The following is a 16071-nucleotide window of genomic DNA, read 5'->3' on the forward strand; positions in this document are numbered from 1 at the left end:
TAGTGTGTTTATAAACACGCCTTGTCATTTTTGTTTTGGAGGAAGAATTTCTTTGGGTTGCAGGCTTGACTGGATCGGACAACAAGTTTGGAATGACACAATAGGTGGGGCAATCACAGCCAGTGTAGTGAGCGCATAAGGTCAGGTTCACACATCTTTGTTCCCCCCCTTCTCCATAAGCAAATTAGTCATTTTGAATTTTTTGTTAATAGAAATTTGAAAAAAAAAAAAAAGCAAAAAAAAGTTACTTTGTGATCCTTCAAAATTTGAAAGAGACTTGAACTATTGAATAAAAAAAAATCATTTTTTGCTTTGTGGCAATCTCATAAGTAGAATATCTTTCTCTTATAGTGTGCATACTTTCCTTATTTAAGAGGTCATTATAGACGAGCATATCCACTAATTCTTTGAATTTCCCAATCTTTAAGGTTTCTCCTTGGTCTATTCCAGAGTTTGAAATACGTAGATGGCCTTCCAAGTCCAAATCGTATAAAACAAAATACAATATGCGAACCAATAATTATAAATAATAAATGCAAACACCATTAATATATATCATACTATAGACATCTTAAACAAAATTAGGCTAAAAGCTTCCAAAATCCATATTAGAATTGTCCATATAGAGCATGTTACTCAGATTTGAGTAAAACTTAACACTTCTACCCAATCATGGCTAAAGGAACAAGAGCAATCTACTCCAGCAGGTTGAATAAAAAGTTCAGTTTGAGATTATATATAAATTTATGAGTTCAGAAAGATGCAGAAGAAAAGGTAGGTCACATCGGCAAAAATGTTGCACGTTGCAGTCATAAAAAAAAAAAAAAAATAAAGACTTATTTCAATGTTCCTGCTAAGCGATTTGGTCATACACTGACAAATCAGCTTGCAGAGTGCACCGATTCTATCTGTCCCCTAAGGAACTTCTTTAGCCCCTTTGGGAATCATGAACGGTTAGCAAAGAGAAACCAGGAAGCATCAAAGAAAGACATCTTACTCTCAGGTCCTTGTCCACTGAACACTCCAGTGTTGACGATCTTCAACTGAAGATAACTGCCAGCCAACCTTCAACAGGCCAAAAAAGTTTCACCTTTTCATTTTTCTTACTTGGACATTATCCAACTTTTTGCTAATTCATTGTTTTTTTTTTTTTGGGGGGGGGGTTCCCTTCCATACTACATTTTTGTGTATTATATAAAAAGCACTCTGTGTGTGTGTGTGTGTATGCGAGTTCATTCCTTATGAACTCAGAAACGGCTAGGTCGTTTTTTTTGGGAAATTTCACACAAAGATACTTTTGGTCTCTGGAGTGTTCCTTTGCAGGTCTTGTATCGGAATGCTTCCGATAAGTATCAAAAATCGATAATCAAAAAATCTGATTAAATAAAAAAAGTTTGATTTTGAATAAAGTTAACACATTTATACAACCTAACAACACAAATGCATTTGAGAAGTTTTATTACTGTACAAGCAGAAAATCCCAGCCTGTAAAATCAACTGCAGATTCTTTTATAAGGCAGGGGCACATTTGAAATAATTTTTTTTTTTTTTTTTTTTTTTTTATAGAGCAGGCTTACTAGAGCAGGCAATCAATTGATTTGATTAAAAAATAGTCGATTTGATTAAAACATAGTCGATTTCATCGATTTTGATGACAGTAAAAGTATGGTATGGTAGACCATTTGTTGATTCTCATTTAATCCCGGACAACGTTGGATCTACCTGCTAGTTATTGGTACATAATAGTGCATCTTGTATCTCTAAAAATTTTGGAAGTTTTTTTTGATCATTTTTATAAACAGATTAAAATATTACCTTAAAATACAAAAATAAAATTAGTTTCATAACAATTTGATTCAATTAATGATTTCCTGAGCAAACAATACTGTAATTATTAAATTTAACATTCAAAATCCGGTTTACAATAATAAAAAGATAATAAAAATGAAGACACTTCTACAGAATTGGGACGAGATTTCAGAAATCGTAATACTGAATTTCACATAAAACCAAATCTACGTATTCCTCGTATTTTTAAGATGATTACCGATTTTTGTAATTTTTGGATATAAAGTAGAAAATTATTAAAGAAAATAAAAATAGAATTTGATGAAAACAATCATAAGACAGGAGAGTTCAAAAGGGAGGTCATTTTCCGTTTTGATTAAAACAAGATGGCGGCAATTTTTCACCTACTAACACGATTAAAGTTTTGTTTTAATAATTCAGTAATATTCAGGTAATTTCAACTGCATAATTTGGAAGCTACCATTGTAACTTATTAGAATTGACAAAAAATCAGTTGAAATTATTGTTTTTTTTATCTGAAAACTCTATTGACTACAAAATCTCGTCCCAATTCTGTAGAAGCACCAAAATAAGAGCAAAAAGGTTCCAGGCAATGCCAGCTAGGTACAGTTAGCACTAGATAAATGATATGTTTTTCCACTAAAAAAGAAATGAGGCTTTTGATTGAATTTTAGTCAACATGATTGCCCAAAGCACGAGCCATCAAGCGGTCAGTCATTGGGGCGTTCTCTTTGAAACATTTCCTTGCATACAACAGGCCTCTGGAAAAAAAAGAAAAAAATCATCTATAAATATACAAGTGAAAATGTTTGTGCATGTGTGCGTTTTCATGTATGTCCAAGAAAGGTTTTTTTCCGAGAAACGATCGGTCGCTTCACAACTTGTTAAAAATTTTTATATCGCGCCTAAATGATAATATCTATGAGTTAACAACCAGGGTCGCCTGTCTATTTAATTTGCCCGATTTTCAAAAGATAAATATTCAACAATTTTTGATCGCCGCATGTGCATTAAGCTTTTTTGAATAAAAAAAGTAGCGAACAGACTCGCGATAAATAAAACACTGTCCGCACTCAAAGTTGACGTCATTAACTCGTCAAAAACGGGCACCTGCTATTAAACGTCGTACGTTTTTTTTTCACACTTTATTATTTTCCAACTGTGCGTCAAGGCTTCGGGGTTTTTTTTAAAACAAACATCCGGGCCATCCGGCCAACGATTTTTCTTTTCATTTACCCAAAAACACACACACTTCCAAACACCCGGGCAACGCCTGTTACCCCCACCCCGCTAGTCTATATATATAACATGTGTGTATGTATGTTCATTTTTTGTGTATGTTCAAGAAAGGCTTCTTTCCGAGAAGTTAACAACCGGGGTTGCCTGTCTATTTAATTTGCCCGACTTTCAAAAGATAAATATTCAAGATTTTTCGATCGCCACATGTGCATTAAGCTTCTTCGTATAAAAAAAGAAGCAAACAGACTCGCGGTAAATAAAACACTGTCCCGCACTCAAAGTTGTCGTCATTAACTCGTCAAAAATGGGTACCTGCCGTTAAACATTGCACTTTTTTTTCACACTTTATTATTTTCCAACTCCGCATCAAGGCTTCGTTTTTTTGTTTTTTTTTAAAACAAACACCCGGCCAACGATTTTTCTTTTCATTTACCTAAAAACACACACACTTCCAAACATCCGGGCAACGCCGGGTACCCACCCCCCCGTTAGTCTATAATATAAATCTCACCCGTCCGTTTAAATGTATGTATGCATGTCTGCCTAAAACTTTCAACAGAGGCGACAAATTTTCATAAGATTGGTATCATTTTGAAGCTCGACCCTTCGGACGACAAATATTGAAAAATTAGCTAAAAACATTAATTCCTTCACCCTTAATTGGGCATGGTAGGGGGCGCTTTTTTCAACAATATTTTCAAAAGTCATCACCTTTTTTTGATTGAATAAGCTTCTGGTTTGACGATGTCAAAGATGACCTTTTTTTTTTTTTTTTTTTTTTTATTCTTTTCCTGCTTCACAGAACAAGTTCAAGCCTAACTGCCTACTACAACTTTTTTTTTTTTTCTCAACACACACCTTGAGGCACCCAGGCTATTTATTTCATAGAATGTATGCTAATAATTGATTTTGGAAGAAAGAGGAATCATTTTTGACACACTTTTGTGATAATGATTAGATTTAAACTAGAAAAAATAAATTATGGTTCTGTTATTGAGATGTGATTCAGACGATGCTGCAAAGCAAATGGCTCGAATAGCTACCCTATTTCTTTCTTCACTTTGCTAATATCCAATCTTCTCTTCATTCCCAAAAGCAAGTTAGTTTTCACAGAAACATGTTAACTCAAAATATTTCCAAACAATGAAAATCGTTTTAAACCCGAAAAGTAACACATCCATGTCAAATTGATGAAGAGCAACAAATTCAGATTTCTCCAAAATTTTCAAGCTGCTACATTGAAGAACATATGCTCAACAAGCCTTTCCACATGCTTTTGGCGAGGCGAGGCAAAGAGGCAGAAAGGAATCTTCAATGACTCACTTATGAGCCTTAATCAGCTCACACATATCTATAACCATACTAACACAAATATGATAGGCCAACACTGTTTTTGTCCTACTTTTAACGTTGGTCTTTTCAAGACTAAGGGCGATAATCATTTTACGTTCTTGTTAGCTCCTTACATTAAGTTGCTTTACACCTTGTCTGGAGTGATTTCTATAAAAAAAAAAAAACTTTGAACAATGCAAATTGAACAATACAACAACAACGCTTGTTTTTTCATCATTATTGCTAATCTTTTATTTTCTTCTCTACATTGTTGTATTCAATATTTTCTTCTCTACATTGTTGTATTCAATTTTGCCATCTTATAATAGAAATTGAATTTATCAATTTTACTTGTTTATGTAGATATGATGGAGTAAAGTACTTTTCATTGTTTTTTCCACTGCTTATCAAGACCTGATAAGGGTTAATGAGTCTTAGGTAGATGGTGAAACAACGTGATCAGAAATGGTGGAACTCGAGTAGGGTTTAATTATTTAAGAAGACGGTTAAACAAGAACTTATTTACATTAGACTTGAAAACGACCATGTCAGAGTCAGCAGGACAGCAGGCCCATGATTCTGTACCCTGTCGAAACAGAAAAGGGTGCTCTAAGCAGTTCCTTCCCAGATGTGGCAACAGTACTCCATATTAGGACGTATTTGGTTCTTGTATAGTAGAGGATTGAATGAGATACTTTCTGGAGCAGTAGAATGATCCAACCGTTTTCCCAGCAAAAAATAAAAAATATATAAATAAAGTAAAGCAAAATAAAAATTGTGTTCCACAGACGGACAGTTCTAAGAAAGAAACTTTAGTGCTTATGCATTTTTGGTACTGTGCTATTTTTACTTTTTTTTTTTTTTTTTTTAAGGTTGAATTCAAGTTTCACGATATCTTTTTTATTAAATTGTTAGGTGGAAGCACAGAATAGTTACAAAACACCCTCCCCTCCCTATGTTAAGAATGGCTTTGAAAATAATGTTATTATTTCAGCACGGTACTAAAAATACATAAGAACCGAAACTTTGCTCATGGAATTTTCATTTAGTCTTAGGTACAGATAGAGAAAGAGTAAGGAAAATTGTTAATGATTGTTATAACCAGAAGAGTATTTGTTGTGAATGTTTTTTTGGGGGGGAGGGGGGCATACATTAAACCTCAGTCGTGCACTTTCCATAAAAGTAACACTAGAGCAGAGATAGACTTGTAATGTGAGAAAGAGGAGTAGGGAGGTGAAAAGGTTCTCGGCCACTAAATTTCAAAGCTGGTTTCGACTCTGGTAAAGGCAGAAAAGGATACTTTTAGTAGCTTCTCTGCAGATATGGCAGCAGTACTCCATCTTAGTGTGTGTTTGGTTCTTGCATAGTAGAGAATTAAGTATGATACTTTCTGGAGTAGTAGAATGATTCAACCATATTTTTAAATAAAAATAAATGAAAATAAAATTAAAAAGGGAGCCATATGGGGAGGAAAAGATACTGTTCACTAACAAAACAAACATACCTTGCCAATTGTTGATATTTTTGCAGCGGGGATTTGAGGGCAGCATTTATCAACAGAAGATTAAACACATCTCTCTGAAAACGAACAAAAAATGAAGGTATTTAATATTTCACGTATACTAAAATATTTTACAGGAAAATATTTTTTTTAATTTTTTTTTTTTTTATTACATTTTCACCCCAAACAAGGCAAATTGCCACTTTGGTGTAGGGGGCTACTATCAGGGGCAACAACTACTGGGGTACTATGTAGGGATTTGGGCAGCAAGGTGTCGGTTCACGTTACACTTGAACTTCTGCACGTCAGTACTGTTGGGGAAGCAGGGACCTGGAATGGAATTCCAGAGTCTAGCGGTTCTGGGGAAGAAACTATTGGAGTAAAAAGATCTTTTACATCTAGGGATCTCTACAGTGTGGGGGTGGGATTTAGCAGCCTGTCGGGTTTGTCAAGGGTGCACACGTCATGGGGGTACAAGTGATTGCAGTTCATCAGAGCATTCACCACTAAAATACTTGTAGAAAAGGCAGAGGGATGCAACATTTCGTCGATGGGACAGAGGCTGAAGCTTAGATGCCAGTTCAGGGCCTATCAGGTTTGCGACTCTCTTTTGAACCTTGTCAAGGAGCGAGAGACTAGTAGCAGATGCACCAGCCCAGATGTGGCAGCAATACTCCATACATGGGCGAATGGTGGCCTTATAGAGGTACAGGATACTTTCGGGTGTTAGTAGTTTTCTAGCACGGTAGAGAGAGCCCACCTTTCTTGCAGCGGCCCTGGCAATGCCTTCAATGTAATTGTTCCAACTCATGTTTCCTGTGAACGTTAGGCCAAGGAGTTTGAAAGATGGACTCTCAGATAAAGAGTCGTTGGCCATTGCTATGGGTGGTAGAGAGGGTTTCTTGTAATTATTGAATGAAACTAGTTTAGTCTTGGCAGCATTGAACGCAACCAACCACTTTTGTCCCCATTCCACTACAGATTGGAGGTCTTCCTCTAGTGTTTCTGCCATTTCTTTAGAAATGTGTTCATTCGTCTTCCTGTCGTGCCTGCCATAGAGTGTAGTGTCATCAGCATATATACCCATCTCAGAGGCAATGTTGTCGGGGAGGTAATTTATGAATATCAGGAACAATAGAGGTCCAAGGATAGAACCCTGGGGCACCCCCGCATTTATATCATATTGTTTAGATGTACGACCGTCGAGGACAACCTGGATTTTTCTCTTATCTAAGAAGGATTTAATTATGTTAAGTATTCACCAGTGATACCGTATGATCTGATTTTACTGAGGAGACCCTCATGCCATACCCTGTCAAAAGCCTTAGATATATCTAGAACTACCGCTCTGCCCTCCCCCGCGTTGTCCAGTGAATGGTATATACATTCAGAGATCACAGTTAGGATGTCTGCTGTGGAACGGGCTTGTCTAAATCCATATTGTTTGTCAGTCAGTAGTTTAGCATCTGTAAGATGATGGACTAGAGCATGGTTAATTATGGTCTCAAATATTTTAGCAAAAAGTGGGAGGAGGCTAATGGGGCGATAATTTGATGGGTCTGTCCTTTCGCCAGAATTCTTGAATACTGGTACAACAGAAGCAGTTTTCCAACAGACCGGAAAGCAAGCTTCATTAAGGCATTTGTTGTAGAGTTTGGAGAGAACTGAAGCTACTTCGGCTGAGCACTTTTTTAATAGCACAGCTGGGATAAGATCGGGTCCACATGCTTTTGAGGTATCAAGGTTTTTTATGATAGCATGCACCTGAGCAGGGGTGGTTTTCAGATCGTCTAGTGTGGCGTCTGTCCGCATAGGAAAGTCAGGTAGGGGGTGGTTGGAAGGGTCCAGTGTGGAGTTTGAGGCAAACCGACTGGCAAGCATGTTAGCCTTGTCGGTTGCTGAGGAGACAACCTCGTGATTGTTGGTTAGTGGGGGAATTGTTGATTGCCCATTATTTACTACACTGTTGTAGATTTTCCAGAAGTCTCGAGTTCCTAGTTTTTGTGTTTCGATGCGCTTTTTAGTGGTTTCCGTAAATTCTCTCTTAGCTGTCGCTATTTCTTTCTTAACGTTATTTCTAGCTTCTATATACTTCAGTCTGTTTGAACTGGACTTATGTCGGTTAAACCTATGGTATGCATGCTGCTTTTGAGCAATGGCAGTTGCACAAGTCGACGTAAACCATTGGGGAGAATGGGGCTTACTATAAAATTTCCGCATGGGAACATGCGCTTCGATTGCAGTTTTTCAGTGGTCTCGTTTGCACATTGTTCAGCAGGGAGAGAGAAAATATTTTTCCATGGAGCATCTCTAATTAGTTCCCTGATGGCTTCCCAGTCAGCCTTATTATAATATCTCGTTGTTTTGAGCACTAGCTCTTCAGTTTTGGGTCTAGAGTTTAGGGCGATTTCAACCATTATCACTGCATGATCAGCGTTCCCGAGTGGGCTGTGGGCCTTCGTTATGCAGTCATCGGGAACTGTGGTCAAAAACAGATCTAGAAGTGATGCGTGTTGTTCTTCCTGGTCAGGGAAACGGGTTGGAAACGTAACAATTTGTGATAGGGAGTGAGATATAGCGAAGCTATGGGTTGTGCTGCCCGCTGCATCTGTGTGAGTAGAGAATCCAAGCCAGTTTTTGTGGTGGACATTAAAGTCACCAAACACATGTATTTGTGCGCTAGTGTCGAGGGTCAGTGCCGTGTCTATGCTGTCAGATACTTTGTTTATTATGGAGCAGTCCTGAGTCGAGGGAGAGCGGTAGAGAAAATAATAGTAGCTAATAGTTTTTTAATAGAGAATTCATTTCTTATTAAATAAATAATTCAAGAAAAATTAATTTTTGAATTATTAAAAAGAAAATAAATGAATATTGAAAAATTGATTCAATGTTTTAAAATTTATATTTCATTGTCTTATATTATTGCCTTAAATTATAGCAAAATGAATATTTTTTATGTTAAGGAATCATCATTTATCAAGGCCTAAAGGCCATTCAAGATTAAGAGTTGTGTAGAAAATATAGTAATTTTTTTATTTCCTAAAAGAAGTAAAATTAATGCTACAAGCACATATTTACCAAGACAAACACGTGTTGGCTTTGAAAATGGCCCACACTAAATGGTGTAGCCTTTACTTAAGACAAAAAGACTTTTTATTTCAGCAATATCATCTCCTAAATCCATGTTTATTATGAAGCTTAATTATTTTTTTTACAAATACACGTTTTCTTTTCCATTTAATTTATTTTAATCTATATATCTATAAAAGTGAACGTGTCTGTCTGTCTGTCTGTCTGTGTACATTTCCCTACGCAATAACTCTGTCAATTTTTAGTCTATAGACTCGAAATTTGAAATACCGGGTACTGAGATTTGGGAAAATCGATGTGACGGGTGTCAGCCAGAAATTTGGCTGTTAAGGGGTCAAATTTCAACGATTTGACCTTTAAGAACTCTACCAAACTCCTCCGACAATTTTGGGTCTAGACACTTGAAATTTTAGATATAGGTTCCTTGAACCTGGATCTAACTTAATAAAGTGATTTGAGCCCGAAACTATAAATTTTAAGGGGTCATAATAGGGGTCAAAGTTTTAAAAAATTAACCATTTTTTTTGTTTTTTTGCTTTTTTTGCACAGCATACACCTCCAAACACCCGAGCAACGCCGGGCACCCCTGCTAGTTTATTATATTTATAAAAATACTTTTAGTATTAATTTTATTTTTGTAAAGAAACATATTTAATTTATTTTAAATTATTATATTTATGTAAAAACATGTTCTGTAAATAAATATATTTCAATGAAAATAACCAATTTTTCAGATATTCTTATGTGTTGATCCAGAGGGTTTTCAGATGATGCTATGTTGTGGTTGGCCAACAGCTAACCACTCATATATTTGTAAACAAAAACACACTGTTGGCTGAAACTTGACACTCCCAGAAATGCAACCACATGTACTAAAAATAGCAACAACCGTTTTCAAACAACAAAGAGAAAACACAAAAACTTCATCTTTCACAAACTAAAAAACAAAGGACTGTTATTTTGAACCTAGATTAACATAAATACATTTAATAAATACCGAAGACACTGTAAGTAATATGGTGAGAAATTAATTATAGTCATTCGTTTTTTAGTGACACCATCATTGGATGTGGAGCCTGCAGCACAAATGGCTCTCCATAAAGCTAGCGGCTTCCATCTGCAGCTTCAGCGCTTCCAGCCACCAGCTCCAGTGCCTACTGACGTCCAGCTACCAGCTCCAATGCCCACTGATGTCCAGCCACCAGCTCCAGTGCCCACTGACTGATGTCCGGCCACCAGCTCCAGTGCCTATTGATGTCCGACCATCAGCTCCAGTGCCCACTGACATCCGGCCACCAGCTCCAGTGCCCTCTGACGTCTAGCTATCTGCTTCAGTGCCCACTAACTATCGGCTACCTGTTTCAGAGTCAACTGACGTCCAGCTATCTGTATCAATGCCCAGTGACATCCAGCTACCTGTTCCTACGTCAAGGACCCAAACATCACAACCTCGCTCCAGTTGATCCGGATTCCATTTTCCGTTCATTTTACCATTTTTTGTTTTGGTAAAAATAAAACAGGATACAGGATTTAACTAAACATCTGTGTTTGTCATCCTTCTTTGCTTTTGCCATTGTCTTTGCCTTTAAATATGTGCTTGTACTAAATTAATATTTAACTATGGCAGAAGCATCGGTTAGTGAAAATATGAATATTTTTAAGAAACCAGTACATGATGCAAAGAGATTTTTTTTTTAATTTATTTTCTCAAATAAATGAAAACAATTCGCAAAATTATGTATTTATTGATCCAAATGACTTCTGGCTTAGAAACTCCTCGGAAGTAAATGGTGTTACTTAACATAAGAATATCTGTTGGATCTCAAGAAGGCTATTCAATGTGCTAGAGCATTAGAACAAGCCCATTTTTGTGCGGAGTAATACGTCTTTCAAACTGGACCTGCTACTGCTGCTATTCCAACTCAAAATGATTCTACCAATGCTGTCACTGTTACTATGACTAAAAACGTTCTCCCTGACTCCGCTGATTCTCGTATGGAGTTTGATTCTGTAATGTCTACTGCCCTTCTCAGTAACGGCAGATGCTATAATTGTGGAAGGAAACATCACCTTAATGATGATCATCACCATTGTCCTGCTCACGATAAAATATGCCAAAATTGTGGCAAACTCGGTTATTTTGCCAAAGTTTGCTGTTTTACAAGACTGACACCTTCATGTTCTACTTCGTCTGTTTAATAGCCCTGTTACTAAAATGGTAAAATTTAAAGGTAAACTACTTACCGCCCTTATATAGACACAGTCAGCTCTGATAATAATACGAGTACCACATGTTCACGGTAATGTATCAGTGAATCTGGAAAAGTTATTAAAACAATTTGGTGGCAGGAGCAAGTATGACCTTATTATTGAGGTATTGGAACTCCTCGAAGCCAACCCTACACACGTGAGAATTCGACATCGTGATGGTCGAAACGATTCGGTAGCATTGACACATTTGGCCCGTTTTTCCACAATATCAGGATCCTGATGAAAATCCATGCCCAGATCGACCTCAGGATTCTGCTAAGAACCTGGACCTAGATCGACCTCAGGATTTTGCTGGGGACGTGGACCCCGAAAATCTGCCATTTTCACGTGGTGTAAGCCCCAAGATTCATATTTCCTCAAAGTCTGAGACTTCTAACTCTTCTGGTGATGAGTTGCCTTTCTGCTAGTCTAGCAGGACTTGTAAATCAGTCCAGCAGTTGGATTTATAAACTTTCTAATAATAGCCTCTCTGTTTCAGTGGGGGAAAGTGTTATAATTTTCTTATAACTTTCTTATTAAAGTGACTTTCTCTTTATTTGCATATCTCCTTTCAGGTGATCTTGCCATTTGCTTTTTCTTTATTTTCTTATTTGAATACTTTCTTTTTTTTATTATTAACATGCATTCCTGGCCACTTGCTGCAATTGTTCTTTTATTCAACTGAATTTTACAAAGAACTATTGCAACAAGTGGCCAGGAATGCATGTTAATAAAAAAAAAAAAGTATTCAAATAAAAAAAAAAGCAAATGGCAAGATACATAAGAGGAGATATTTTTATTCAAGTGTTGGAAAAAGGTCTTTTTGCTTGAGTCTTCATTGCATTACAACTATTAGATTGGTGCCAAAATAATATCGTTTTTTGACATGAAGTTGAACATCAAAAAACTACATTATTTTTGCACCAACCCAATATAATCACAAAGAGTGAAAATGTAAATATCAAAATGAAAGGTTAACATTATAAAAATTAAATTAAAACCAAAAAAAACAGAGATAAAATTCAATAAAACTAAGTAAGGATTTTGAAAGCTCTCGATGCTGTCAGTACACCGTCCTTGTACCAAATTAACCAAGAAAAATAAGACTGGTACTTGTCCAGAATTCTCCTAATATAAAAATATAGAAAAATCTTTATGATATACGTAATCGTGATGGAACAAACAGATCATTTTCCAAAAATCACATAATTTAATCAAGTAATTTTATTTTATAAAAGAAAATCATTTTTAAACTATTTTAAGCAATTAATATGCATTACAAGGCTGATCTTACAAGTTTAAATTATTGTGGAGTTACTTGTCCTTATTTCTTCAAGATGGTGATGCAAGACAGTCCCTTTTTGCTTACTCATAAAATTTGATTATCTTAAGTTAAAAATAAAACTACTTGATCAATTTACCTGATGTTTGAAATATGACATTTTTGTTCCATCACAGGTACATACATCATACAGATTTTTTTGAATTTATCATTTTTTTTAATAAAAGAGGGAATTCTGGACAATAACCATAAAACTTACCTGTGCATTGCTTCCTCCAATTGTAACGATTTGATAACGGATAGACATTAAAAGATCAACAGCAAGCTCGAAGTCTCCATTCTTGTAAGCAAAAATCGCTTCACATATTGCTTTACCAACATTTTCGCTGATATTCCGATTATCGCCTTCTCCATTGCTGCAAAATATGAATGGCATAAAAACCAATTACAGTTTATGACAGATAATTATTTTATACTCTTTCTCCAGGAGGTTAGACTCAAGATCAAGTGCAGAGAGAAAACAGTGGGGGAGAAATAGAAAGACTGCAAATGAATGTCTTATAAGGCAGATCCAAAGATGGAAGTTTTGTTCAGTACTCTTAATGGAACAAACAATAGAGCAAAGAGAGAGAGGGATAGAGAGAGAGATTATACCTTTTCAACTTCAAAATTGACTTATTTTCATGTAAAAAAAAATTAACTAACTCCAAAATGAAGCAGTCAACTCCAAAATGAATCAATTCAAAATGAAACAATCACTTTCAAAGTTCTATGTAACTTTTATTTGTCATCTTTTACTTTAATATTTGAATTGCTCCTTTTAATCATGTAGAGCTTTTACTATCTTGATAAGTTAGCTTTGTTAAATGTATATATAAATTCACTAAATAAATGTTAAATATATATATATAAATTCACTAAACGCAATTTTTAATTCATCACGCACCTGAAGATGTATCGTGAGAGTTGAAAATGTTTGCGACTATGACAAATTTCTTTTTACACTCAAACAGGACTTTCAAAGACTGGCCTGCCAAAGGGAAAAGATGGATAATAAGAGACACAAACAGGGAATATCCCTGTTGTTTAATGAAACATATATCTATATATATATATATATATATATATATATATATATATATAGATATATATATATATATTAGTGATTGACTAAAAAACAATACAATCTCATTTTTATTTTTCAGTAAAAAATTCTGGCTACAAATTTATTTTTTCATTTACAAAACGAAAATAAATATTTTGTTAACTTAAAAACTAGAGAAAAAAAAAAAACTCACTTGATAAAATTTTGTAAAGATTGCAAAAATATTTGTGCCTCTTCTTGATTGTTGCTTCCCATGCAAGTCATCATAATATGGGCGTCATTGAAGCTGAGAATATGGTCATCTTTATGAGGCTGGCATATTTCAAAGGCTTCTTTCCACTTGTCACTGCAACTGATCCCTGATAGAAAGAAGAAGAAGAAGTAGTAGAAGTTGAAGAAGAAGAAGGAGGAGGAGGAGCTGTATCTGAATCTTTACTGAGTTAGAGTAGATTAAAAAAACAAAAAAACAAACAAGGATTACTTTACTTATATAGTTACTGTATATTTGACTAAATGGAAAATACCTAAAAATTGGAAAAGGTAGATATAGAGATAGGTAATTGATGATAAAAATCAGAATTATAGAAAGAGTATGGAAATCAACTGACCTTCGAACTCAAGTCGATAGAGTAATGACACAGCATCTACGATATCCAACATGGCACCAGATTTTGTAAACCGTGGGTAAATCTGACAAATAATTTGGTTTAGAAAATTTAATTACAAGACATTTTATTTTTATTTATTTATTTGTATCCTTTGAGATGAGGCTTCATAATTTGTTCATTCATTCTTTTCGCAGACAATTAGTTTCATCTTCATAACTTCTTCAGGTGATAAACCATAACCGTATTTAAAAAAATCTTTTTATTACATTTTCACTCCAAACAAGATACAGCGCCACTTTGATGTAGGGAGCTACTATCAGGAACATAAGTTGCAGAGATACTCTGCAGGGGGTTGAGCAGCAAGATGTCTGTTCACATTACACTTGTCAGTACAGTTGAGGAAGCAGGAACCTGGAAGGGAATTCCAAAGTTTAGCAGTTCTGGGAAAGAAACTATTAGAGTAGAAGGCTTTCTTACATCTAGAGATTTCTACTGTATAGGGGTGGGACTTTGCTGCTTGGCGGGTTTGACAGGAGTATTTACATCAAGGGGGCACAAGGGCTTGTAGTTTGTTGGAGCATCCACCATTAAAATACTTGTAAAACAGGCAGAAAGATCCAATATTTTGTCGATGAGACAGAGGTTGAAGCTTATATGACAGTTCAGGACCTATCAGGTTGGCAACTCTCTTTTGAACCCTGTCCAGGAGCGAGAGACTAGTAGCAGATGCACCAGCCCAAATGTGACAACAATACTCCACGCATGGGCGAATGGTGACCTTGTAGAGGTATAGGATACTTTCAGGTGTAAGTAACTTTCTAGCACAATAGAGAGAGAGAGCCCATCTTCTTCACAGCAGCCTTGGCAATGTCTTCAATGTATCTGTTCCAACTCATGTTCCATGTGAACTTTAGGCCGAGGAGTTTGAACAAAGTATTTTCAGGTAACGCATCTCTAGCCATAGCTATTGGTGGTTGAGAAGGTTTCTTGTAATTATTAGAAGGAAATGAGCTTAGTCTTGGCAGCATTGAACGTTACCATCCATTTTTGACCCCATTCCACTACAGACTGGAGGTCTTCCTCTAGGATAGGAATGCCGAGTCTTGTAACTTGTCCCCATAGTTGTTGTATCACCATGTTTTGACCAACTTCGGAGCCTGTGGCGCAGCGGATAGAGGCATTGAGTCTCTACGGTTTCAGATGAGCACTGTCTGAAGATAGTGGTTTCAACCCTACCGAAGCAGGTCAGAGAATTAGCCAAATCGTGGTGAGACTACAACTATGAAAGGCAGTAATTACTGGGGATGCAGTTACAAGACTTGACATTCCTATTCAGTCGCGGTTAATCACCTGAAGAAGGCCAAAGGATGAGTTGGCCAAAATATGGTAAAACAACAACAACTATGTTACTATGGTAACAGTCCGCAAAAAGAATGAATGGACAAAGACATTTTATTACAGAATTTATTTAATCGATTTTAGTTGGAGAAGAAATAATTTTTGTCTGAAATCAGTTTCTTTTCTCATTCTAATCTAACGTTAATATTTATACAACATTTCAGCTGAAAGGCATTCTGGTCTTTAGAAATGTTTTGGTGTGTACACGGAATTAGGTATACATATAATGGAGTGCGGACGTGCGTATAACAGCTGTATGCAAATGATCAGGCTGTGTGCAAAATGATGTCATGGCAAGGAAGAAGGAAAAAGATTATAAAAAGAATGACATGTACACAGGCCAAAGATCACGTTAGAGAGTTGTAGGTGACGTCACAGCTGAGACGAGAAGTTATACGTGGCCAGAGAAAGAGGAATAAAAGTCTTTTGTTAAAACCTGAAACATCAAGTTGAATTT

The 16071-nt window shown here is 35.9% G+C and overlaps 1 protein-coding gene across 1 annotated transcript in view; it reads right to left on the reverse strand.

Moving 5' to 3' along the window:
• Positions 1–1163: 1163 nt before the first annotated feature.
• LOC145243497 (tetratricopeptide repeat protein 38-like) overlaps positions 1164–16071 on the reverse strand; it is a 79024-nt gene continuing 64116 nt past the window's right edge. The window contains exons 10-14 of the mRNA XM_080106454.1: positions 14217–14298; positions 13802–13967; positions 12763–12919; positions 5885–5958; positions 1164–2570 (exon numbers count right to left, since the gene is read on the reverse strand). Coding sequence (XP_079962580.1) covers positions 2480–2570; positions 5885–5958; positions 12763–12919; positions 13802–13967; positions 14217–14298 — 570 coding nt within the window. The 3' untranslated portion in view covers positions 1164–2479. The remainder of the gene's footprint in view (positions 2571–5884; positions 5959–12762; positions 12920–13801; positions 13968–14216; positions 14299–16071) is intronic.

Source organism: Euprymna scolopes, chromosome 22 (assembly GCF_053919585.1).
Source record: "Euprymna scolopes isolate OS-2025 chromosome 22, ASM5391958v1, whole genome shotgun sequence".
Lineage (NCBI taxonomy): Eukaryota > Metazoa > Mollusca > Cephalopoda > Sepiida > Sepiolidae > Euprymna > Euprymna scolopes.